Here is a 23,841-nt window from a genome sequence, read left to right as displayed (position 1 = left end):
TAACTTTCCAACATCTTACATTAATGTAAGATTAATTTCCACCGGTTGTTAGTCTGTTCTTTACATCCACTTGAAAACGTCCTTTTCACCTGAAAAACTGTTAGTGCTTTTCCTGGTATAGGGAAATTTGTGTTGTTTTTTTTAAAATTTTGATGCCATTTTTAGTTTATTTTCTTTTCCCCATTGTGGCTGACAAGGCCACAAAGCAACAGAGAAGCAGAGGAATGTGCCCCAAACACAACAGCATAGAATAAATTTAAATGCTTCAAACACAGGGTAGACTTTCTACTTACATGTTTCAGCTTTATCCTTTGCTAAAGGCTTCTATATTTTGTTTTACAAAACTACCTTAGCCAACTGATAGCTAGATGACAGTTCCAAAAAGTCTTTTGATCTATTAGGGGAAGTGGCACAACAGGGGAATACTTTCCATGCCAGATCCATATCCACATATCCTCCCTGGTAAATCTTAACTCTGCCCAACTTTAGGTCAGCTGGGCTTGGAACATCCAAAGCCCAAAAAACTGGGACCACAGTGAACCACTAGAAGTTTGTCAGAAGGAAAGTCACCTCTGAACCAGAGTTGAGGCACCTTTAGCTACAAGTCTCTTAAATTTTCCTGCCTCCTGCCCTGTTAATAATAGCTGCTGAACTGGTGGGAGTGGCAGGAAGAGGGCTACATATTTGCTGGTGAGTGCGATGGAGGAAGTCTGAGTGGTCTGGGTAATTGACGGATGTAGAGAAGAGGAAAAGCGACAAGTACATAGTTGGGGGAATGTGATTTCTAGATTTTCAGCAACTGCGTTGATGTGATTTGCTTAATTCTAAGTGAAAGGTTTTTGTTTGAAGGATAATAATGTGGGGAGACACTGGCATGGTTGTATAATTATTAGAAAAGTTTGTATTAAGTACACATTCACAAGTGTTTACTGAAATAGTTGACAGATTACAGAAAAAACAATGGTAAAAACATTATTTAGGTTGCAATCAAACATTCAAAAGTTCAGAAATGCCTGATTTACGGTTGCCTATGCAACCTTAATTCTGTCCCCTTGTGAGTTATGTCCCTCCTGTGCACTGAATGAGGCAGCAGTCCTGTGGGAAACGTGTGATAATGTAATTAAAAAACATGTAATGGGGTAGAATTAAAGTTGCGCTGACAATCGTAATTCTGGCATTTTGTAATTTTCAAGTGCCTGATTTGAAAGCTAAATAACTTTTTAGCACAGTTTTATTATGTGATTTCCAAAGTTTTTTTTTTAAAAGGCAAAATGGTAAACAAGTTATATTATGTACAACTGAAATTCAGTGCAAGATGGAAAGCTTCATTCTCTATTAGCTTTACATTTGGCACAATTCATATACAGAATTATCCTTTGAGTGTTTTACAGGAAAGAAACATCCTAAAGTTTGCAAGCGTAACTTGATAAAAGATGGTTCATTTCAAAGTCACCAACAGATAGAGTATCTCACCTAGGGAAGAACCTCAATTGCATTTATTCTCCATAACTACAGTTTCATGGTATTTGAGACCTACCTTGACAGATGACAGGGCTGTCTTTTCTGGGGAGACTTCCTCATCAGAATCGTCCCGATGATCTCGTTTCTTCTCCATGTTAATCCTCCGATGGCTCTCAGAAGGTAGCAAAGACCGGAAAGACTTTTCTTCTATCTCATCTTCTGTCATGGACTCATCAAATTTCAGGGAATACTCTGTTGCAATGGAAGCTGAGTCTGAGGGAGGAATCAGAAAAAAGAGTTTATTCTCCAGTGAGTCTTCATTATGCATGTTAGGATATAGATATTCAAGCCTGTCTGCAAAGGCCTGTACTCTAAGAATTTAGGTGTATTCTTATCACTTGGCTAGTTATAGAGGTATAAAAGAAAGAATCAAAATCACTGTCTGCCGGTGTAAGGTCCTTCTCTTACTGTGACAGTTTGAGGCCCTGTTCTTAGGCTAAGGCCTTTGGCTAAGCAGCAAAGGCAGCCATAAGCTGGGAAGCGACCGGTCACATCCTCACATTCCAAACTAGTCACACTGAAATAAGGTGCTATTGGGCTGTTAGGAATACAATCCTGTCCTGATAGTGCCTATCACCTCCAGAGAAAGGGAAGTGCCTAGAAAATGTAAAAGGAAACTTAGTTTGATAGCATCCTGTCTAGCAAGAACTCACTTATCAATAGCTGGGAAGTGAAATCCTCACTTCTGTATTGTTTTGTCATTATAGTTCCCACTTTGCTATTGTTTGTCTGTATAATCTCTGTCTGGCTCTGTGATTGTTCCCGTCTGCTGTACAATTAATTTTGCTGGGTGTAAACTAATTAAGGTGGTGGGATATAATTGGTTACATAATCATGTTACAATATGTTAGGATTGGTTAGTTAAATTTCAGGAAAATGATTGGTTAAGGTATAGCAAAGCAGAACTCAAGTTCTACTATATAGCCTGCAGTCAATCAGGAAGTGTGTGGGTGGGGGAAATGGGAACAGGGAATGGGGGTAAGGAAACTGGAATCATGTTTTGCTAAAGGGGGAAATGGGAACAGGGAATGGGGGTAAGGAAATTGGCATCATGTTTGGCTAAGGGCAGGAATGGGAACAGGACACAGGTGTAAGGCTCTGTGGTGTCAGAGCTGGGAAGGGGGACACTAAGGAAGGAAACTGGAATCAGTTTGCAGCTGGAAGTTCACCCCAATAAACATCGAATTGTTTGCACCTTTGGACTTCGGGTATTGTTGCTCTCTGTTCATGCAAGAAGGACCGGGGAAGTAAGTGGGTGAAGGAATAAGCCCCCTAACAATGAACACAACGGGCTTTGAAGTGGATCTAGCTTCACCAAAGGTATAAAGTGTTGTGTGGAAACTCGGACTGAAATAATTCAGCCAAATAATGGGCAAAAATGTTACCACACAGAATGAATGACAAAACTGTGAAAAATATACAAGCCAAAATAAAAAATACTAGTCTGAACTACACTTAACATCCTGCAAAAAAAGCCTATTAGAAAAATGTGTGGTCATCCCTTGGAGATTATAATGAAGTAGAATATCAGACATTTTTTAACTAATAACATTATTTAGCTAATGAAGGCTTCAAACAGAAGGTATCCAGTGCCACTTCACAGTCTGAATTTTTTAAAAAAAACTATGCAAATGCATTTTTATGGTAGCTGAAACATCTGACCTTCAGCATATATTCTGGTATAAAAGTAAATGAACATCTGGCAACAGTTAAATTAACAGAAAATAGAACAGCTTATGAAGTCAATTGCCTGCTAAATACAGAACAGTTTAAATGATTCCTTCCCACCATGTCATCCTCTGTTATCTCTTCACAGACTACCACTTAGTCCAGATGCTCATCTTTCTTCACTTGCATTCCCCCTCCACTTATCTCAGAGACTTTAATTCTGGGGCACTACCTCTAGCTTCACCAAGGATCAAGAATACATCTAACCTTTCTCATCTGGTAGTGATGGAATACTATCACTCTGCAAGGAATCATCCACACCAGTACGAGCCTGCTCTTCTATGGAGCTGCTCGTCTTTTCACGTCGGGAGGGCTTCTTCTCATTCTCCTTGGAAGAAGGAACTGAAGGACTCTCCTGCCGGCTGCTGCTGCTACTATTTAACAAGAACAAACACTTTTTACTTTGTTTCTGCTTTTCTCCATCAGAACCAAGACATAGAAACGTTGCACAGGTATTTGACAGTTCTGCTTGTTCACTCCTTCAACATTTAAAAGTAGTTTGTATTCTCATCTTATCTCTTACTGAGTAAAAGGCCTAGTTAAAAAAATATTTAGGTTAAACAAAAGCACAGTCTGGCTACTGCAAAATCCCAGGCCTAATTAAATTGGAAATCCACACTAGAAGTTCTCACTTCTGGTCTACGAGAGAAAGGAATAGTCAGGGAAACAAACAAGCCTGTAAGTACGCACATCTTTTACCCTGCAATAGGTACTAACGATAAATCATGCCGATCATTCCCTTTTTCTTTTACAAGTCTTTAAAATTTGGGGGGAGGGGGTGTTTTGTTTTAGCTTGTTAAATTATTTATTATTATTATTATTAGGGAGGGAAAACAAATTGGCTAAGAGACAGAAAACTAAGAGTTGGAATAAGTGGTCAATTTTCCTCTGGATAAAAAGTTATTGGTGAGGTGCCACAAGGTGGTAAACTAGGATCTAGAAAAGGGGGTGAGCAACGAGGTGGTAAAATATGCAGAAGACACAAAGTTATTTAGGTGTGTCAAACCAGACAACTATGAGGAACTTCAGAGGGACCTAACGAAACTAGGGGAGAATGTGCAATATAATGAAAGATTAAATTTAGTGTTGACAGATTCAAGATAATGAATAATGGATGGACTAACAGAAGGTTCTCATACACCTTACTGGGTTCTAAATTAGCAAATAGCTCCCAGGAAGGAGACCTAGGCACCTGTAGACAGCTCAATGAAGACTTCTGCTCAGTGCAGAGCAATTGCCAAATAAAAACAAAGCAAACGTCAGGGTATATGAAGAACAGAACAAAATATGACATATATTGTAAAGCAATTATATAGATCAATGGTATGCCTTCACCAGGGATACCATTTACTGTTCCAGTTACCCCATCTCAAAACATATATAACAGGATCAGAGAGGTTTCAGAGAAAGGCAACAAAAGAATGATTAGGGACATGGAAAAAAATCTCATAAAAAGAGAAATTGAAAAGTTTAGTACTGTTTACCTTAGAAAGGACACAAATGGGAACATGGGAGAAAGGGGACATGATAAAAAAATATACAAAATAATTAATGGTATAGAGAAGGCAGAAGAGGAGTTTGTTCTTGTTCTATGAGACAGGAAGAACAAGGGGACATTCAATGAAATTAAACAGTGGCAAATTTAAAACAGAAAAAAATATCTTCACACCACGAGACTTTGGAATACATTGCAACAAGTTCTCATTTGAGGAGCACAATTTAGCAGGAAACACACAAAAAAAAGATTAGATTAAGGATTATTTATATAAATAACACTAATATCCAGAGTTATAATAGTAAATATTTAAAAACCAAACAAGTTTTGGAAGGGATAGAAACCTTCAAGCTTTGGGACATAAACCAATCTCCAACTACTGGGAATTAAGAAGCAGTTTTGCAGTTTAAAATTCCAATAGATACCAGCTTTCCAGGGCATTCACTTGTGTGTATTTTTACTTTACTACACTTTTAAAGTAGAAATTGATGGCATAATTTAATCTCTTCTCACCTCTGATCATGATTCTTGGATCTTGAGGATTCTGAGTAACTATCAAAAAATGGGGAGTATGTCGGCTTTGAGTCAGCTGTCTTCTCTTTACTTTGTGAAGGGGCCCCAGATTCATTTTTTCTGTCAAAGTAAAATGTTCTGGATAAATTTGAGTTGTCTTGGAATAAAGAATAAAAACAAAGGTTTTTACAAGTCTACTTCAATTTAATAGGAGAAATAAGGGTCTGTTGAGTAAAGAGAATGGAGGACTTAAAAAAGGATAGGCCAGTTAAATCAGACCAAACTTAACAGGATGAAAACTATCCAATGAAAAGAGTAAACAGTTTCACTTCTCACTTATATACAACCCTTTACAGAACAGATGATGTGTAAACCATGGGAAAAAATTCTGTCTTTGTACTCTTACATTAAGCCAAGTTAATCTTTCTAGTCTATCTACTCTAGCCACATAGAACTCCTTTATATAACGCTCTTTCATTAAAGTTCCATAAGGTTTTCCCTAAAAAATGGTGGGAGAACTAGTACAAGAGGCCACAACAACTGCTACTGCTTTTCCTAAAGTGCTACGTTTGTGAGAGGTTGTATTGGTCAAATACCTGTTTGTATCGGCTCTATCTCTGAGCTCTTTCATGAACTTTGAATGATGTTGCCGCTGATGGTCAAACAGTGTGGTGATTGGAGCTGCCGGAGCACTGACTCCATCTGAGATTTGTGTTCGTGCCAACTCTGTCATCTGAATATAGGAATATACTTGATACACAGCTGCATTGTTCCAGGCATATATACACAACACACAGCACCATGATATACAAATAATTTACACTTAAAGAGGGATAAATTTCAACTAAGTAAGAGGAGCAGATTGCTCTGTACATTTATTTTTTATTTACACACACACACACACACACACAGAGAGTGGGAAAAGCCATGTGATAAACTGTATCAATCATACCACTTTGGCCAACTAACCTGAACTCTGCTCACTAAATGATCTTCACTTAGACAAACATTCCAAAACTCCAGACAGCTTAACAGATGTATTTTTTAAAGAAAATCTGCCACAAATATCATTTTCTTCTTTCCCAAAAAATTACACTTGTCTGATGAGTGACACTGACTATGCCTAGTCTTGCACAAGTGCCAATTTTATGGCCCAATATTATGCAAACCATCAGGACTAGAAATGGCATTATATAATCAGAAACCCAGGACTTTCCTCTTTTCAATGGTATAAGGCGCTTGTTTCTAATCAGGTACACAAAATATGTCAAACATATCAAAGTATGTGGAAACTCTACTTTTAGAAACTCAAGGTTTACTAGTTTTAAATTTTCCTCTTCCTCAGGAGGTCTGTATGTTCAGAGTTGGGAGACTAAAAGCTTGGCTTTATAGGTGAATGGGTTCAAAAAAATCAGTTCCAATAATATTTTTCAAGAACTTACTAAATACATTTCTAAAATAGTTTTTCTGTAAAATATGTAGCTTATGCAGAACAGACAGTGTGGCAGCATAAAAGATTTTTGGTTGAGATGATCTGCATAACTTGCTCATGTCTTCATCATTTGTGAGTAACGTAGCAACCTTAAACACACACTGATAAACTTGCATCACATCATCATGTCTTCTTGTGTATATGCACATTATTGAAAACAGTCAGAAAAAGTAACTCCCTTTATACTTAAGGAAGGTGTGTGCCCAGCAAATGTGCTTGGTGCATTGATGACAGGTATTAACTATACATCATTTTGTTCCATTTAACTCTATGGACATTCAATTCAGTTTTGCCCTAGTTTCTTCAGAACATTGATCCAAAAACTCTCTCTCCAGAACCATCAACTTGAGATAAGAACGATTCAAAGAAACGGAAGTCATGGTCTTAGAAAGATGCTCTGGGGAGTGCATGGGGATTATAAGAAGGCCACTCACTTTTTTTCTACATAGCAGTGCCAGAAGTTCTACTGAAAATCCTCCCAGCACTAGCATGCTGCAAAGGTGAAGAAGCTACACTGAAGAGTGAATGTTTTAGTAGCAAGACAACTTTGCAATGGAACATTTTCATCAAGTCTTTCATACAGAATCTCACCTCACGGATCTGGCGAGCTGCATCTGTGGTGAGCAGAGCAGCTTCCACCTGCTGGGCAGCAATTTTACATGTGGTCTCCTGTAGTGCTTCTGCTGCTTCCTGTCGTGACTGGACCAGATGCTGCAGAGATTCTGCATGGGCCTATAAAGAAACAACAGCAAGGTTATAATTACTCTTCGTGGGTAATATTACTATTCGTTTTGAGTTTACAGCCTTAAAGAAAAAAAATCAGTTTGAAATTAAGATTGGTCTCTGACATGTTTTGGTCATACTTCAAATTCCTTCACCCTTTCCAGACCATCCATGGACTTCACATTAAGAATATTTCTGGACACAGGTTTACTTACAGATTCAAAGCTCTGTCTCTTACACCCTTGATATTTTTTGAAGGTAGGCATTACCTGAGCTGCTTTCTGCCTCGCCTCCTCCAACTGTCTTTGACTCTCTAAAGCCTCTTGCTCAGCCTTGAGTTTCAAAAGAGCCAAGTCCCTCTCATGTCGCTGCTGCTGTGCCTACAGATTGAGACATTTTAGTGTTAAGAAAAGGAATCTGCATTTAGATTCCACAACCCGCCCCACTAACTGTAGCTAACTGACAGTCAGAATGCTGCTCTATTCGCAGCTTCCTGTGCTAAAGTCAAACCTTCAATCTCTCTTCCAACACCAATATCTTGTTGGTGAGGGAGCTGACAACTATGTGTACCCCTTCCCCCCTTTCCCTCTGGGTACAATAGAAATCAGAATCTGGAAGGTTTGCTTGTTCTGCTTCGGGAAGTAGCTGATCTTGTCAAGAGGAGCAGATGTCAACCAAGATATACCCGGAATAAGACCAAGAACCCAGCCTGAACAACCAACATTGTGTTGCCTAAGGGCCAAATATCAAACCTAGCAAGTAAACAAATTCTAGTTTTATCGTGATATAAAGTAAAAACAATTATTTCTGCCAATGGCACACTAATGGTAGGAGCTCGTGGCTCACCACTGGTGTGTTGAGAAGAAGAGGGAAGATGATGCAGGTATTGATCTTAAAATATATTGGACATTTTCAAATAGACTGCATCACCTCAGCTATGGATTGTTTCAAAGCAGCAGCAGGACTATTTCAATTACAGTGCTTTGGTTATTTTTTCCTCACAAAATACAGAACAAGAGGGTTAAAGCAAGTAAAAGAACTTTTCCAGTCACCTTCAGGATCTGAGCCAGTGAAACACTCTCCTGCTGGGCAAGTGATATGCCCCGTACTCGTTCTACATCTGAGAGTTGCCGTACAGATTCCTCAATGGCACTCAGGTAGTTGAGCTCTGCTGACAAACGATGCTGGAGACCAGCAGGAGAGAAGCGCATGGATCCTGTAAGAGAATACTTACTACTTAACATTTATAGGACTTAGGCTGATCTACACTAAAAAATTAGATCGACCCAGCTATGCTGCTTAGGGGTGTGAAAAATCCACACCCCAGGAATGATGTAGTTAAGCCACCCTAAGTCCCTGTGTAGGCAGCGCTAGATCGACAGAAGAATTCCGCCTCTTGGGGAGGTGGATTACCTAAGATGACACGAGTGTCTGTGCTGAAGTGCTACAGCAGTGCAGCTGCCGCACTGCAGCTGGGAATCATTTCAAGTGTAGACAAGCCCTTAGCCAGCATCATAGAAACTACACATAAATACAAAGAGAGAGAAAAAAAAAAAGGAAGTTTTATGGAATTAGTTGGGCTTGAATGGAGCCAGCTCACCAGCCACTGCTGCTCCTGTCTTGCTAGTTCCCAGGCTCAAGTCAGAGATGGGTACATTGGGCTTGAACCCTGAAGCTGTAGTCCCAGGAAAGCCTGCAGGGGACCTGGTTCTTTCCGCTGTATTTCCTAGAGAGTCAAACTGTGACAGTTTCTGGGAGCCTGGAGATGGGGGAGAGGTTGGGGTCTTCTGGGACCTTCCCTTGTCTGAGAGACTGACAGAAAAATCAAACCAGAAAAAGATCAGTATTCTCCAATCCCCAGACATTTAAGTGCAAGGATGACAGTTTACATAGTACTAACCTAAATCCCCTGTTTGTCTACATTTGAACAGACTATGTATAAGGAATGCTCTCCTATGATTTGCAGGTGCCTACCCTGCATTTAAGTGGCGGCTCACTACAGGAACACATTTTGATAACGTTCTACAGTATCAAGCATAGTTAGTATATAAATAACAAAGGAACAAGGATTACTACAGGTTCTAAACGGAGAGAAAAAAATCTCATATGAATCAAATTTATAAACAGTCATTAAAGTATCACAGCCAGTAACCTACTGTAGAAATTACCCTATAATCCTTCACATAAATAACTACATTAAAAGGTGATAGGACTCCTTGATTATCGCATAGATACAAAATTCTCTCTGTATCACGGGGCAAAGATTTTCAAAAATAAGTGCCTAAGGTTAGCCCCTTAATTCCATTCTTAGGCACCAGCAGAATAAGGGGCCTGATTATACAGCAGCTCCTATCAATTTCACTGGAATTTGATAGGAACTCAGCACTTCTGAAAATCAGGCCACATTCAGGTGCCTAAATATGGATTTAGGAGTTTAACTTTAGGCACCGCGTTTTGAAAGTCTTGGCCAGGAACTTAATTTTACCTACAGAAGAACCTGACATTATAGAAGCTCTTTACAGTTTAGAAATGCTCTAGAAGAGCAAGTGGCTATGACAGAACTGTTACCTTTAAATATTAATCTCCCTTTGCAAAATGAGACAAATGTCAAAGAGTCCTAAATTTGCATTAAATAGTAACAGTTAATAAAATACAATATGAAAACTGCCTGTGGAGGGAAGTTTTAGTACATCGCTTTCCAAAAACTTTCAGAAAATGATTCAAATACATACAAAAATGTTAACATTCCACAATTATGAAAGCAAAGATGATCAACAGTGGATGCTTAAATCATAGGGAAGCCTCCCAGACACATATCAAAACAATGGCACAACCCATTTCATCATCTCATTAGGCCAGGGGTTTTCAAACCCAATACTGGGTTCAATATTTCAACTAAATTAAGCCAATCCATCACAATCACTCTGTATGCCCTCAGTGAACAGACACATGAAAACTAACTTGTATGTCTTTTTAGAAGGTGATTTGAGACAAGATTTTATTTTCAATGACACGGTTAATGGAAACATGAACTGCAACAGCAGCAAGGATGGGTATTAAATTCTCTCCCCCATTACACTCCTTTGGAGCAGCAACCCATCTTTGCACAAATCGCCACACTGTCATAAGCTCACTCATCAGGGGGCATGCAGTCACCCCAACCAAACACATTCTTGTGGTTTCTACTGGCAAAGATTACAACAGCTCTTTATAGGTAGTCTGCCTATTTCTTTTAGCTTCTTACAGATTCCTCTTTGTGAAGATGGAAAAAGAAAAGCTAGCTTCAGTGCCTTTTCAGAAATTAAACTGAAAGATGCCTGTATTGGCCAGGGTTTTCTTTGGTACAGAAATGAAGATTAAAAGGGACAGTGTTAATTTGAAAATCACTTCTATTTTGTACCTGCTATTATTACAGATAACACCTAAGACTACCCTAATTACGAAGTTCTAGAGAAAAAAAAGTCTAATTTTTCCACGTGTTTATTTTGTAAATTTGACACCACAGTGTAGAGTCTGTTTCAATGTTTTGTTGATCAGTTGCTCTTCCAGTCTCATATACCGGTACGTCACCACCACTGATGCAATGTTCTGGCAGAGGTGAGGGAGAAGAACTCACACACACACTTTCACAGCCCCTGCACAAAGGTTTTTACCCATAGTAGCTGCAACAAAACGGAAACTAAATCTGAAGAGTCAACAGGTAGACATATATAACCAGAAAGAAAAAATAGGAGAAAAAGGGATAAGCCTGAGCACATTTGATGTTGCACTTCGGTGTGCCCTAAAGGCTGTTCTTAACATGAACAGTGAGGCAGAAAAACTAGGGCTAACGATTCAAAAAATTAATCGCGATTAATCGCACAAATAAAAAAAATTAATCGTGCTCTTAAACAATAATAGAATATCATTTATTTAAATATTTTTGGATGTTTTCTACATTTTCAAATATATTTATTTCAATTACAACACAGAATACAAAGTGTACAGTGCTCACCTTATATTTATTTTTTATTACAAATATTTGCAGTGTAAAAAACAAGAAATAGTATTTTTCAATTCACCTCCATATAAGTTCTGTAGTGCAATCTCTTTATCATGGAAGTTGAACCTACACATGTAGAATATGAAAAAACTGCACTCAAAAATAAAACAACGTAGAACTTTAGAGTCTACAAGTGCACTCTGTCCTACTTCTTGTTCAGCCAATCACTCAAACAAGTCTGTTTACATTATCAGGAGGTAATGCTGCCCGCTTCTTGTTTACAATGTTACCTGAAAGCGAGAAGGGGTGTTCGCATGGCACTGTTGTAGCCGGCGTTCCAAGATATTTATGTGCCAGATGTGCTAAAGATTCGTATATCCCTTCATGTTTCAACCACCATTCCAAAGGACATGCGTCTATGCCGATGACAGGTTCTGCTCAATAACGGTCCGCACTGCTTTGGATCGACGCATGTTCACTTTCATCATCAAGAGTGAGGTGCCATGAGCAGACTGTTGATTCTCTTTTTTGGTGGTTTGGGTTCTGTAGTTTCCGCATCAGAGTGTTGTTCTTTTAAGACTTCTGAAAGCATGCTCCACACCTCATCCCTCTCATATTTTGGAAGGCACTTCAGATTCTTAAACCTTGGGTTGAGTGCTGTAGCTATCTTTAGAAATTTCACATGGGTACCTTCTTTGCATTTTGTCAAATTTTCAGTGAAAGTGTTCTTAAAACAGCATGTGCTGGGTCATCCTCCAAGACTGCTATAACATGAAATATATGGCAGAATGTGGGTAAAACAAAGCAGGAGACATACAATTCTCCCCCAAGGAGTTCAGTCAAAAATTTAATTCACACTTTTTTTTTTTTTTTTTTTAAAACAAGCATCATAAGCATGGAAACATATTCTGGAATGGCAGCCGAAGCATGAAGGGGCAGACGAATGTTTAGCATATCTGGCATGTAAATACCTTGTAATGCCAGCTACAAAACTGCCATGCAAATGCCTGTTCTCACTTACAGGTGACACTGTAAATAAGAAGAGGGCAGCATTATCTCCCGTAAATATAAACAAACTCGTTAGTCTTCACGATTGGCCGAACAAGAAATAGGACTAAGTAGACTTGTGGATGCTAAAGTTTTACATTGTTTTGTTTCTGAGTACAGTTATGTAACAACAACAAAAAAAATCTACATCTGTAAGTTGCACTTTCACAATAAAGAGATTGCACTATGGTACTTGTATGAGGTGAATTGAAAATTGAGAATTCACCTCTTCCAGCTCTACGCGTGTTGCAACCTAACGTGGAGGGTCTGTCGGTTGCCAACTGTGATTTACTCAGTGTTCTTGCTCATCGACATACTATCGACATCATTTGCTTGCAAGGGACACACACGGCAACTGCCGAAGCCAGGTGTTACAGTATCGATGGCTTTGACCTCTTGTGCCATGTGGAACACCCAAAGCACGTCCAAGCCACATACATTCGGTCCGATATTGCAGATGCCACTCAACTGATGTCTACTGAATTCTGTGACACCATCCAGGTTGACGGTATCTGGCTAGCAAATGTTTACAAGCCTCCAAGCATCAGCTGGAACCAACAGGTTCTACCAAGCATGCCACACCCAGCTGTCTACATTAGAAACTTCAACTGCCATCACACACACTGGGAGTAGAAGGAGGTTGAAACTGACAGTGAACAACTTGCAGCCCGGGCATCTCAAAATGACCTCGCCCTTATCCATGATGCTAAGCAGCAAGGCACGTTCCATTCTTCTAGATGGGATCATGACTATTCTCCTGACTTGTGCTGGGTCAGTTCAGTTCATGGCCATCCTCAGCCAGCAACATACCAAGTCTTGAATAACTTTCCACACAGGCAACACAGACCATCGCTGATCCTGATCCAGTTGTCAAGAGTTCCAAAAAGAAGCAGTGGAACTTCCAAAAGGCTGACTGGGAAAAATATAGGGAAGCACTGGAGAAGTGTGTGGTGACAATACCAGCCCGGCATATCTTGGTAAATGAGACCTACCGCTGCTTCTGTGGTGCTATCTATAAAGCAGCCTGCAGAGCCATCCCACGTGGTTGCCGTCCAGTCTACATCCCATTTTGACGAGGAGAGCGCTGCCTTGCTTGAGCAGCATGAGGCATCTGGTGACCCAGATGTCACTGACCATCTGATCAAATCAGTGGACGCTGGTCACTCAGCCAGATGGGAGGAGACAACTGAGAGGATGAGCTTTACTCACTCCAGCTGCAAGTGTTGGAGTCTGCTCCGATGCCTGGGAGCAACGCAGCAGCCACCTGCGCTCTGCCGACCCTCAGTGAAACCCAACCAGGTAGCTGGATACCTACTTAAAGTGGCCAGAGCACCTTTGGAGAAACAGGTGTGAAGACAAGTGAGGAACAAATAGCGTACGTTTAAACCTGTACACCAGATCAGAAGCTGCCCAGAACCATTCACTGTAACAGACACTGGGTAGCATCAAGTGTGGAACAGCTGAGGGCTATGACAACATATTTCCAGAATTCTTGAAAAACCTTGGCCCCCGTGCTCAGCTCTGGTTTGTAAAATTCTTCACCGGGGTCATCAGTGAAGCCAGGCTACTGAAGATATGGTGCACTGCAAAAATCATTGTCCTTCTAAAGCCTGGAAAGGACTCAAGTCAAGCACCAAGCTATTGTCCCATATCATTACTGTCAGTGTGCTTCAGTGCATAGAGTACTTGGTCCTACAGCGGAGAGAATTTTGAGTCCTGACCAAGCCGGTTTCACTGAGGTCGTAGCACATGCAACCAAGTACTCGCGCTGACCATATTTGTTGAAAATGGCTTCCAGAGACACTTGAAAGCAGGTGTTGTTTTCATTGATCTAACAGCAGCGTATAGTATGGTATGGCACACTGGCCTGCTTGTGAAGGTATCATGGGTCCTGCTACCTTGGGTCACAGGCATCGTTGAACTGTTCCTCCGTGATAGGCAATTCAAAGTTCATATGGGGGAGAAGACAAGTGTTTGGAGATGAAAGAGCAGTGGGTTACCCCAGGGCTCTGTGCTTTCTCCAACCCTGTTCAACCTTTACATCAATGACCTGCCAACAACAGAGTCACGAAAGTTCATTTACGCAGACATCTGTTGCGGTACCCATACCCGGACGTTTCACGAGCTTGATGCCACCTTAAACCAGGACATAGTGAAGTTAGCTGACTACTGTAAGACTTGGCGCTTTCAGCCAAGCGTCATAAAAACAGTTTAGCGCAACCTGAGAACTGAATGTTTATCTGAATGGTCAGAAGCATGAAGTAGAACTGGTCTATCTAGGTGTGACCTTAGATCGCACACTGAGTTGCTATGCCTACCTGAAGAAGACAGCAGCTAAAGTTAAGACGCGTTACAATCTTCTTTGCAAACTGGCAGGTTCGTCATGGGGTGCCAGTGCTCCAACTCTGGGGATGTCAGCTCTTGCCACCTCGTATTCAGTGGTGGAGTACTGTGCAACAGTATGGAGTCGATCGTCACACACCAAACTGGTGGATATGCAGTTACATGCTGCCATGCCGATCATTTCTGGCATCCTGAGTCCGACTCCACTCCCATGGCTTCCAGTTCTGAGCAATATTGCTACTCCTTATATCAGACGAGAGGTTGCCACTGGCAAGTTACTGGAGAAAGTACGCGTCAACCCAAGCCTGCCACTGCACAATGACCTTTTAAAATCACCAGCTGCACGTTTGCTGTCACATCGCCCATTATGGTCTCATCTGCCTCGCCAGGATGTTAGGGGTGGAAACACTCTGGCGAGAGGAATGGATATCTGTTATAATCCCCAACCAGTCCCTCGTTGCCAACCCCACAATCTGCCCGCCTAGTTTTGACCTGCCCCATCACCAATGGTCCCTGTTGAACAGATTTCAGACCGGTCAAGGTCTCTGTGCAGCTTACCAGTATCATTGGGGCCTTCGTGACAGCCCTTTGTGCAGCTGTGGCGCGACAGACAATGACACACATTGTCGATGAATGCCTGCTGACTAGCTTCAGTGGTGGCCTAGAAGAACTGCATCCCGCCACTGAATATGCTATTGCTTGGCTAGAGGACTATGCACAAGCTAAATAATAATTGAAAAATACTATTTTCTTTTGTTTGTATTATTTTTATTACAAATATTTGCACTGTAAAAATGATAAAGTGAGCACTATATGCTTTGTATTCTGTGTTGTAGTTGAAATCAATATATTTGAAAATGTAGAAAAATATTCAAAATATTTAATAAATTTCAATTGGTATTCTATTGTTTAACAGTGCGATTAAAACGGCAATTAATTTTTTTAAGCACAATTCATTTTTTTGAGTTAATTGCGTGACTTAACTGCGATTAATCAACAGCCCTAAGAAAAACTATCAAATATTTACAAACATTGAAAGGTTTTCATAACATTGTATTTAAAGGGTATTCCATCAGACAATTAATTCTTTTAAACTAGTCCATTTCAAAGAACTGAAGTTGACAGTTTCCTTCTGAGCATTAAACAAGACAGACAAGACCTCGAGGACCATTTTTATGCTGAAATGAGGTAGCTGTATTCATTATAAAAGCTGCCAGAAACCTACAAATAATATTCAAACTCTATGTCCTCTCTCAGAACGATAGGGTCAGCTTCAATATTTTCTTTAAATTAATTTTTAGAAATTAATCAGACAGCATCTTTTATACTATGTTTATTCCAAGTACAGGTGTCTCACTAGTAAACGTTGTGATTTACTACTACTAACTTATCCAGATAGACAGTAGAATTTTCAGGAGCCAGGCTATAATTTAAGACTTTTATACAAAGTTATTCAATGTAGTGTTGAAACAGCAGATCAAGCTGCAAATCCTTTTTCCACCTTTCTCCACCTCTACACTATGGTTGCACTTGTACTCCACACTACATATTAAAACTCAACACCAAGTTCTAGTAATATGTGCATGATGTCTTATAAAGGTCCACTTTACCTCATCAAAGAATGTCCAGACAACTCTTCCAAAGTGCTATCAGTATTTGCGTTCTGCTCATAGTCTCTATTAGAAACTCTGCTGTTAGGCAAGGACTTCTTTGCTTGCTGGGACACACGCTCGGACTCAGATAGCATTTTGTCATCTTCCACAGGAAAGTGGTGTGAACTTTCATTGAAAGATTCTAGCCCTGCAAAGTATAATACCAGCAAAGTTAAATCCAAAGTTCAGCAGTTATTAGCTACAAAGAAACAATTGAGTGGACTTTTCCCTTACTTAAAAAAGGCCTTGTCTAGCCTAAATAAATATGGCACCTTTTTACTCAAGACTAGCTCCTGTTCTGAATCACATCTACTTAAATTTACTAATATAGTGCCTGTTGCACTGCAGAGCCAATACAGCCATGACTGTATAGTAGACAATTCTGTTCTGCCTCACACATTCTTCATCAAAATAGTCAACTAAACCCCAACTGCACACACAATTACTGGCAATTTAAACGGAAAATATCAGTTTTTGTGGCAGTGGTGGTGGTTAGAAAAATTCCGATCTTGACTTGCACACTGAGGAATTCTGATATAGAAGCCAGAGAGAGAATATGGAACCTCCAACGATACAATTTCTTTTCTGAGTGTAACCACATTTTAAACTTAGTATTCTCATCTTACTGTCATTATTTTTTTTTTTAAAAGCATAAAACTAATTTCCCATTTGTCAAATCATATTTTGCTCCGTTTCTAATGTAACGGAAACTAGCACAAGAGGCTTGATATTTATGCATTTATGCATAAGATAGCAAACATCTGTATCTGCTACAAAAAGGTGGCCATTATTTTCATTTCACAGCAGCTGAACAGATTTTTTAAAATTAATTTTAGAATTTGAGGATAATCTCAGGTTATATAAAAAAAAATAAAGCTAGGTCATTTTTAGACAGTTTGCTTAATATAGCACATTTTATCACGATACTATTAAATTTCTCAACTGTTTGTTTTTATCAGTTACTATGTGACAAAGCCAAAAAAAGGATTATCCCAAACAGTATCGTGATGTTTCTGGTAGAAACAGCATTAACAACTCGGTTTCAATATTCACTGAATTTGTAACAGACTGAGTTACAGATGAGCATCTTACATGGTCAAAGCATGAGAAAGTAACTGCTGAAGACAGACATTTGCTTTCTCTTTAGAATAGTAATGTAATGGAAGAAGACATTTTCATACAGGGTTAAGAGTAAACAAGGCTTCCTACTACACTGATACTAGATTACAGATGCTGTACCATCAACCCCTGGATAAGTGAAAATGCTTAATCTATCACACTAAATAATCCCAGAACAAATCCAATATATACCAATATAACCATCTGACAAAAGTGATAAAAGTGAGTCTACACTAGGCACTGCACTTACTTTCCTTTTTCCCTTTCCTTTTAGAAGATCCAGATGAGCGAGAAGATGCTGCAGACCAGGGTCCAGGTGAAGTTAGCTCTATAGATCGGTGTTCATGGGGAGACTTCCTGCTGGGAAGCTCTTCTTGAATGCTGGAATTGCTGCTCCCACTGATACTGCCATAGAACAAAAAACACTAGCTGAAGATTCCCAACTCCCCTATTCCATGCCACAAGAAATCCACATGACTTTCTTGAGGAGACAGATGAGTAAAATCAGGGCCAATTTTATGTTGTCACATTACAAACCCATCTTGAGAAACAAGATGACTTTTGGTATTAGAAATTGGTAGCAGTTGCTAGGACACTCAGAACTTAGACCTGATTCGGAGTGTACTGAATTTCAGACCAGATGTAAAATTACAAAAGATGGATATTTGCATAATTTCAGATACAAGTTTTTATGGGCATTCAACTACAGATTTGGATACACATATGTATTACCCTGAAGTTGATGGAAATCTAGATTGCACATGGATGTCTGATATTATTGATAAACTTGCAGAACTATAGCCTTTTTCAACAGGGTCATGCATTTATGAAAAAATTAAAGGGACAGTGTTATGTGAAAGGTGGTAAGTTGTATTCGAAGCTAAATTAGAAGCTAAATTGCAATATTTGTTTTCTTCTGTAAGAGAACATTTTACAGCTAGCCATATAACCAACATGAAAAATGTGCTCTGTCTTCCACTTATTCAGGCCTACACAAAAACTGTAGACAAACATCTGTTGCTGTCCTCCTTCCCCAACAAGTTGTTAGGATTATTGCTTCTCCCCTATCCCACTCCAAATCCCTCATATCTGAGCTATAAAGATGGAAAATTCGATGTAGCTAAATTTTGAAAAAAAATCAGCAAGTAATTTGAATCCAACCATTTTCACAATAAATTGGAAGATCTGGAATGTCATGGTCTTGAAATTCCAAGCAGTCACAGAGAAGGTTTCAAAATTCTATCAGAATTTTTTTTTTAAAAAATTTCTGTTACTAAACCTTACTCCAACCTTGAAAAAATTCTAGATATTTACAACAACTACTACAAAAAGACAGTAAAAAATTATAATTTGGCAATTACATAGGGCTTAATATCTTCAAAGAGTTTTGAACATTAAGCCTCATAACAGCTATGAAAGGTTAGGAACTATTATTCTCACATTCTACAAATGGGACAACAAGACCCAGAAGGGATAAGTGACTTGTCCAAGCCAACTTAAGAAGTCAGGGCAGAACTAGGATTAGGTCTCAGGAGTACTCAATTCTCTGTCCTACACTGCTTGCTCCTAGGCCATGTGGCTTGACATATTAGTTGTGTAAGGCCACAGATACAGCGGAACCTCAGAGTTATGAACCCCAGAGTTATGAACCCCAGAACCGGTCAACCACACACCTCATTTGGCACCAGAAGTATGCAATCAGGCAGCAGCAGAGACCCCCCCCCCCAAAAGCAAATATAGTAAAGTACTGTGTTAAATGTAAACTACTAAAAATAAAGGGAATTTAAAAAAAAAAGATTTGACAAGATAAGGAAACTGTTTCTTAAATTAAGATGGTAAAAAGTGGCATTTTTCTTCTGCATAGTAAAGTTTCAAAGCTGTATTAAGTCAATGTTCAGTTGTAAACTTTTGAAAGAACCATAAAGTTTTGTTCAGAGTTATAAATGTTTCAGAGTTATGAACAACCTCCATTCCTGAGATGTTCACAACTCTGAGGTTCTACTATAAATTATTTGCCAAATCCTACTATAAGGAATCGTCTTTTTCACTAATGGGATAGCATAGTGTAACAGTACCCTTTTGGGGGATATTCACACATTACTTGATGCAAAAAGCTGATGCTGCTTATAAATACTCAGAAATTCAGTATAATTTTTCATTTCAATTTTCTCCAAATGTTTCTACATAATTACCTAGGCTCAAGAGCAATCTGTTTGTCTGTCAAAGTTCCACTGCCCTGTGATGAAACAAAGTCATCTTCATATGAAACAACACTATCTGGAGGGCTCATGGTAGGAAGTAAAGGTCGTAGGACTGGAGACCCACCATTTGACCTTTCCTCTAATCCTGTGAAAAGGGGGAGAAAAAAGAAAAGGAAAAAAAAAAAAAAAGACAGTTGATACTGAACTCCATGTAGCTCACATGACAGGAAATGATACTGCAGGCCTTAAATACTTCCACCAGTACTCAGTAAGAAAGAATGCTTTCCCAATAGAAGCATGCTAAATGAACATGATAGAACTGCCATTGGATGTCTAATACAAAATGTCAACTATATTCTGCCTCTTTTCTATACTGAAGTAAAAAGCCACTTGAAAAACGTTATCTGGATAACATGATGCTTGGGAGTGGAGCCATCTGGAGAGCTAGAGGGAGTAAATTCCATCATCTTTGAAGAATGAAAAAAATAATCAAAAAGGACATAATGTAACTAGCTTGTGGAAAACATTCAGCATCAAATGACTACAGTATCTGAAGGCAAGAGCAAGTGCCAGAGGAGAATTAAGTGCACTGGTAAGAGGACAGAATAGCTATGCCCAAGAATGGAATGCAGTGTCCTGCATGAAAATTCTGGAAAATATGCAACAAGGCACCAAATAGAGCAATTAACACTACAAACTTGCTCACTTAGCAAGAAAGATCCTGCCTACTGATATACCACCAGCACCTAATCTATGAAGACCAGAGATTGCTACAGAGATCTCAATTCATTAACTGTCTGTTGTCTGCCAAACTATTTTTCAGAGCTACCATTGGATAAGACAACATATGAAGAGTTGAAGTTAAAGAAAAAAGGGAAAAAAAAAAAATCTATCCTCTACTGAAGTAACCTACCCCTGACTGTGCAGCACTATTTTGATGAGTGAAGAGAATCTGGCATATATAGAGTCACTGACATTACTACATTAAACAAATCTTGCAAACAGTATGCATTCCATATTTCAGGAATAACTGAAATGGGAAGAGAACGGGATGAAATGCTGGTAAAGCTTTGGCACAAAGCTTGATCCTTTTGTTAGAAATAACTCACTTAAGAAATCGCATCGGTGGGATTGGTGGGTGGATTTGAAATGGAGCTGTGGTAGGAGGAAGCATACTCCCAACCACTGGCTCAGCTCCCACTGTTGGCTCCATTTGCCCAGCTACATTAAAGAAACCTGAAAAGAAAGAAGAGGGGCAGGACTTACCTTTTTCTCAGCAACAAGACCCTTTTATTATTTAATAATAAAAAAAAAAGCTTTCCAACCCAGAAGCTGGCAAAGCGGTCTGAAAATAGTTATAGATGCCAAACTGAAAGCAGATGTCCACAACAGCATGTATTTGAAGTATATTTAAAGGGACAGTGCTCCAATGAGCGTACATGGACTTCAGATGAACAGAATGGGGAGGGAAAGAGAAAAATACAATTGGCTTACAAACAAGGAGACGTTAGGGAGATTTCTATGGAGAAACTGTTTGGTACTGTAACGGGTGAAGTCAGCTATTAAACACATTCTGGTCCTCAAACCCAACGCAAGGTAGTTAGGTGTAGCATAGCACTTTGGATATGACAAGATACCTGATAAACCCTAAGTATACAATTCTAAAAATATATAAAAATTAACAGGTACTACATATAGTTCAATGTTCTAAAATCATGGTAAATACATTTAAAAATACAATTCACTCCCAAATTAGTCTGTGTTGCATTTAACAGTTGAATAGGTCCAAGATTCTAATTACCTACACTCTGCAGGAGTGTAGCAACCTAAATACAAAAGCAGTCTTCTGCTTCCAAAAACAATGGAATTCTCTTCCTGGAGCAGAAAAAAATAAAATCAGGTCAATCAATTATTACTCAAAACTACATCCATAAAAACTTCCTTGTGAATTGTAAGAATGGCCATAACAGATCAGACCAATTGTCCATCTAGGTCAGTATCCTGTCTTCTGACAAGGGTCAATGCCAGGTGCTTCAGTGGGAATGAACAGAACAGGTAATCGAGTGATTCATCCCGTGTTGTCCACTCCCAGCTTCCGGCAATCAAAGACTAGGGACATCCAGAGCATAGGATGGCATCCCTGACCATACTAGCTAATAGCCATTGATGGACCTATCCTCCATGAACTTACCTAATTCTTTTTTGAACCCAGTTATAGTTTTGGCTTTCACAACATCTCCTGGCAACGAGTTCCAAGGTTGACTGTGTGTTATGTGAAGAAGTACTTCTTTTTGTTTTAAACCTGCTGCCTATTAATTTCATTGGGTGACCCTGGTTCTTGTGTTATATGAAGGAATAAATAACCGTTCGTCATTCACACTTATGCCTTATTAACAGTTCCTTATTAATCCATCTTCATATTTATTGAGATACTTGAAAATTGAGTCACCACCAGTAAATTCAACTACAAAATTCAGTCAATATGGAAATTATGAATGTACCATGGTGTAATGTTTCCATTTCTTTTCCTTACCTTTTCCATGTAGTTGGTAAGATTTTGCAAATATGTTGATGACACTATGTGGACTTCCCTTGGCCAGTTCCTCCCATGGTCCCTTGCTTTGTATGCCACTTATCTGTGTGAAAAGTGGTAAATACTTTTCTGCCTCCTTCTGAAACTCTTTTATGGGCTCAAAAGCAGTTCTCTCCCCAACACAGAACTCCTTTTCTTTTAATACCTCAGCAATTTTCAAAGGAGACTGCCTATGTTGGTCACCTTCCTCCTCGGAGAGACTCCCCTCACTTAGAAGAGGCCCTTCACTGATTGAATCTGTGCTGGAATTGTGAGTAATTATTCCTTTGTTTTGACTATAAGCCTGATTTTCGGACCCAGGGGAGTCAATTTGCCTCTTTGATAAATGTCCTAGCATTCCTTCAGGTCTTTGACTCACTGGAGATCTCATTCCAAGGCTGACTGCTGCAGTATGAGGCCTGATAGTCTCAGGGAGCTTTTTAAATTCACTAAGGTTGCCCACTCCAGGAAGGTTATCATCAAAGGTTGTATGAGACACACAAGTAACCAACATTTTCTGAATTCTGGCTGAGAAAACATCTTCATTATCCTCTCTCACAGGGGGACTCACAGCCTTAGCCCAGCGTCCATCATCCTGGTTCCCCAGCAGTAGTTGCTCAGAGTTCCACACTGAGCCATAGTTGATGCCAGCCCCAGCTAACTTCTTGGCTTCACTTTCAATTCTGCTAGACAAAGAAGCAGCTGTAGCTTTCAGGGCTTCAATACGATCCAGTTTACTCTTATATTGGCTGGTACCAGGCTTTAGCAAGAGATCTTGCTGTGCAGCAGATGAAGTCAGGAAAGGCTGAGGTGTCAAAGTCAAGGATCCCACAGCTGTGTTGTGGTTCCTCCTGGTTGTCAGTACTGAGTCAAAGTCCTTTGGCAAAAGGCCCATCTGCTCCAAATCCAAAAGCTGAGAGAAAAGTCCTCCACTTGAGCCAGCAAGAGGTTGTGGGTGAGAGAGTTGGACTCTTGGGCTCAGTCTATCTGGCTGTATCCACATAGGCTCCATCAAATCATTTCTAGAATCAAAAGACAAGACTGAAATTTGTGACCAAGTGCAACATTTGTGAAGTACTAAGAGTTCATGTGAACATATATCTTTGCAACAAAAAGTGTTTTTCACAGATATCAAAACACAACAATCTTTTGGGAAATAGAAATGATAGATGTACCAAAAATAGAAATGCTCTATACTGTATTTACATAAAATATACAGCATATACATACAAAGTCTAAACACTCTCTTAAATTGCATTATGTTGTACCAGATGGTATTCTTTGGTAAGAAAAAGCAAGATTTTTGCAGAAGTTTACAGAATGCAGTTCAGATGACACCTTGCTTTCCCTGCCACTCCTGTCTCATGGAATCTTCCAAGCTCAGAGAATCCTCTCCAGTTTTACTCACATTAGTCCTTGCCCAGTGTGTCAGTTGCTATGAAGTGTTGGGAGG

General features: G+C 39.5%; 1 protein-coding gene across 11 annotated transcripts in view; it reads right to left on the bottom strand.

Moving 5' to 3' along the window:
- Nucleotides 1-23,841, bottom strand: part of CEP350 (centrosomal protein 350) — a 134,467-nt gene that overhangs the window by 58,789 nt on the left and 51,837 nt on the right. For 7 of the 11 annotated variants that reach the window (XM_043521163.1, XM_043521166.1, XM_043521168.1 and 4 more), the window contains 12 exons: nucleotides 22,350-23,410; nucleotides 19,808-19,961; nucleotides 17,866-18,020; nucleotides 16,455-16,644; nucleotides 9,073-9,284; nucleotides 8,525-8,688; nucleotides 7,742-7,852; nucleotides 7,341-7,481; nucleotides 5,854-5,990; nucleotides 5,258-5,377; nucleotides 3,457-3,623; nucleotides 1,538-1,734 (listed from right to left, as the gene is read on the bottom strand). In XM_043521163.1, coding sequence (XP_043377098.1) covers nucleotides 1,538-1,734; nucleotides 3,457-3,623; nucleotides 5,258-5,377; nucleotides 5,854-5,990; nucleotides 7,341-7,481; nucleotides 7,742-7,852; nucleotides 8,525-8,688; nucleotides 9,073-9,284; nucleotides 16,455-16,644; nucleotides 17,866-18,020; nucleotides 19,808-19,961; nucleotides 22,350-23,410 — 2,809 coding nt within the window. The remainder of the gene's footprint in view (nucleotides 1-1,537; nucleotides 1,735-3,456; nucleotides 3,624-5,257; nucleotides 5,378-5,853; nucleotides 5,991-7,340; nucleotides 7,482-7,741; nucleotides 7,853-8,524; nucleotides 8,689-9,072; nucleotides 9,285-16,454; nucleotides 16,645-17,865; nucleotides 18,021-19,807; nucleotides 19,962-22,349; nucleotides 23,411-23,841) is intronic. The other 4 variants (XM_043521165.1, XM_043521169.1, XM_037908024.2 and 1 more) reach the window with 2 other exon arrangements.

Source organism: Chelonia mydas, chromosome 8 (assembly GCF_015237465.2).
Source record: "Chelonia mydas isolate rCheMyd1 chromosome 8, rCheMyd1.pri.v2, whole genome shotgun sequence".
Classification (NCBI taxonomy): Eukaryota; Metazoa; Chordata; order Testudines; family Cheloniidae; genus Chelonia; species Chelonia mydas.
The sequence above is the reverse complement of the archived record's forward strand: the minus strand, read 5'-3'. Positions and strand labels throughout refer to the sequence as shown.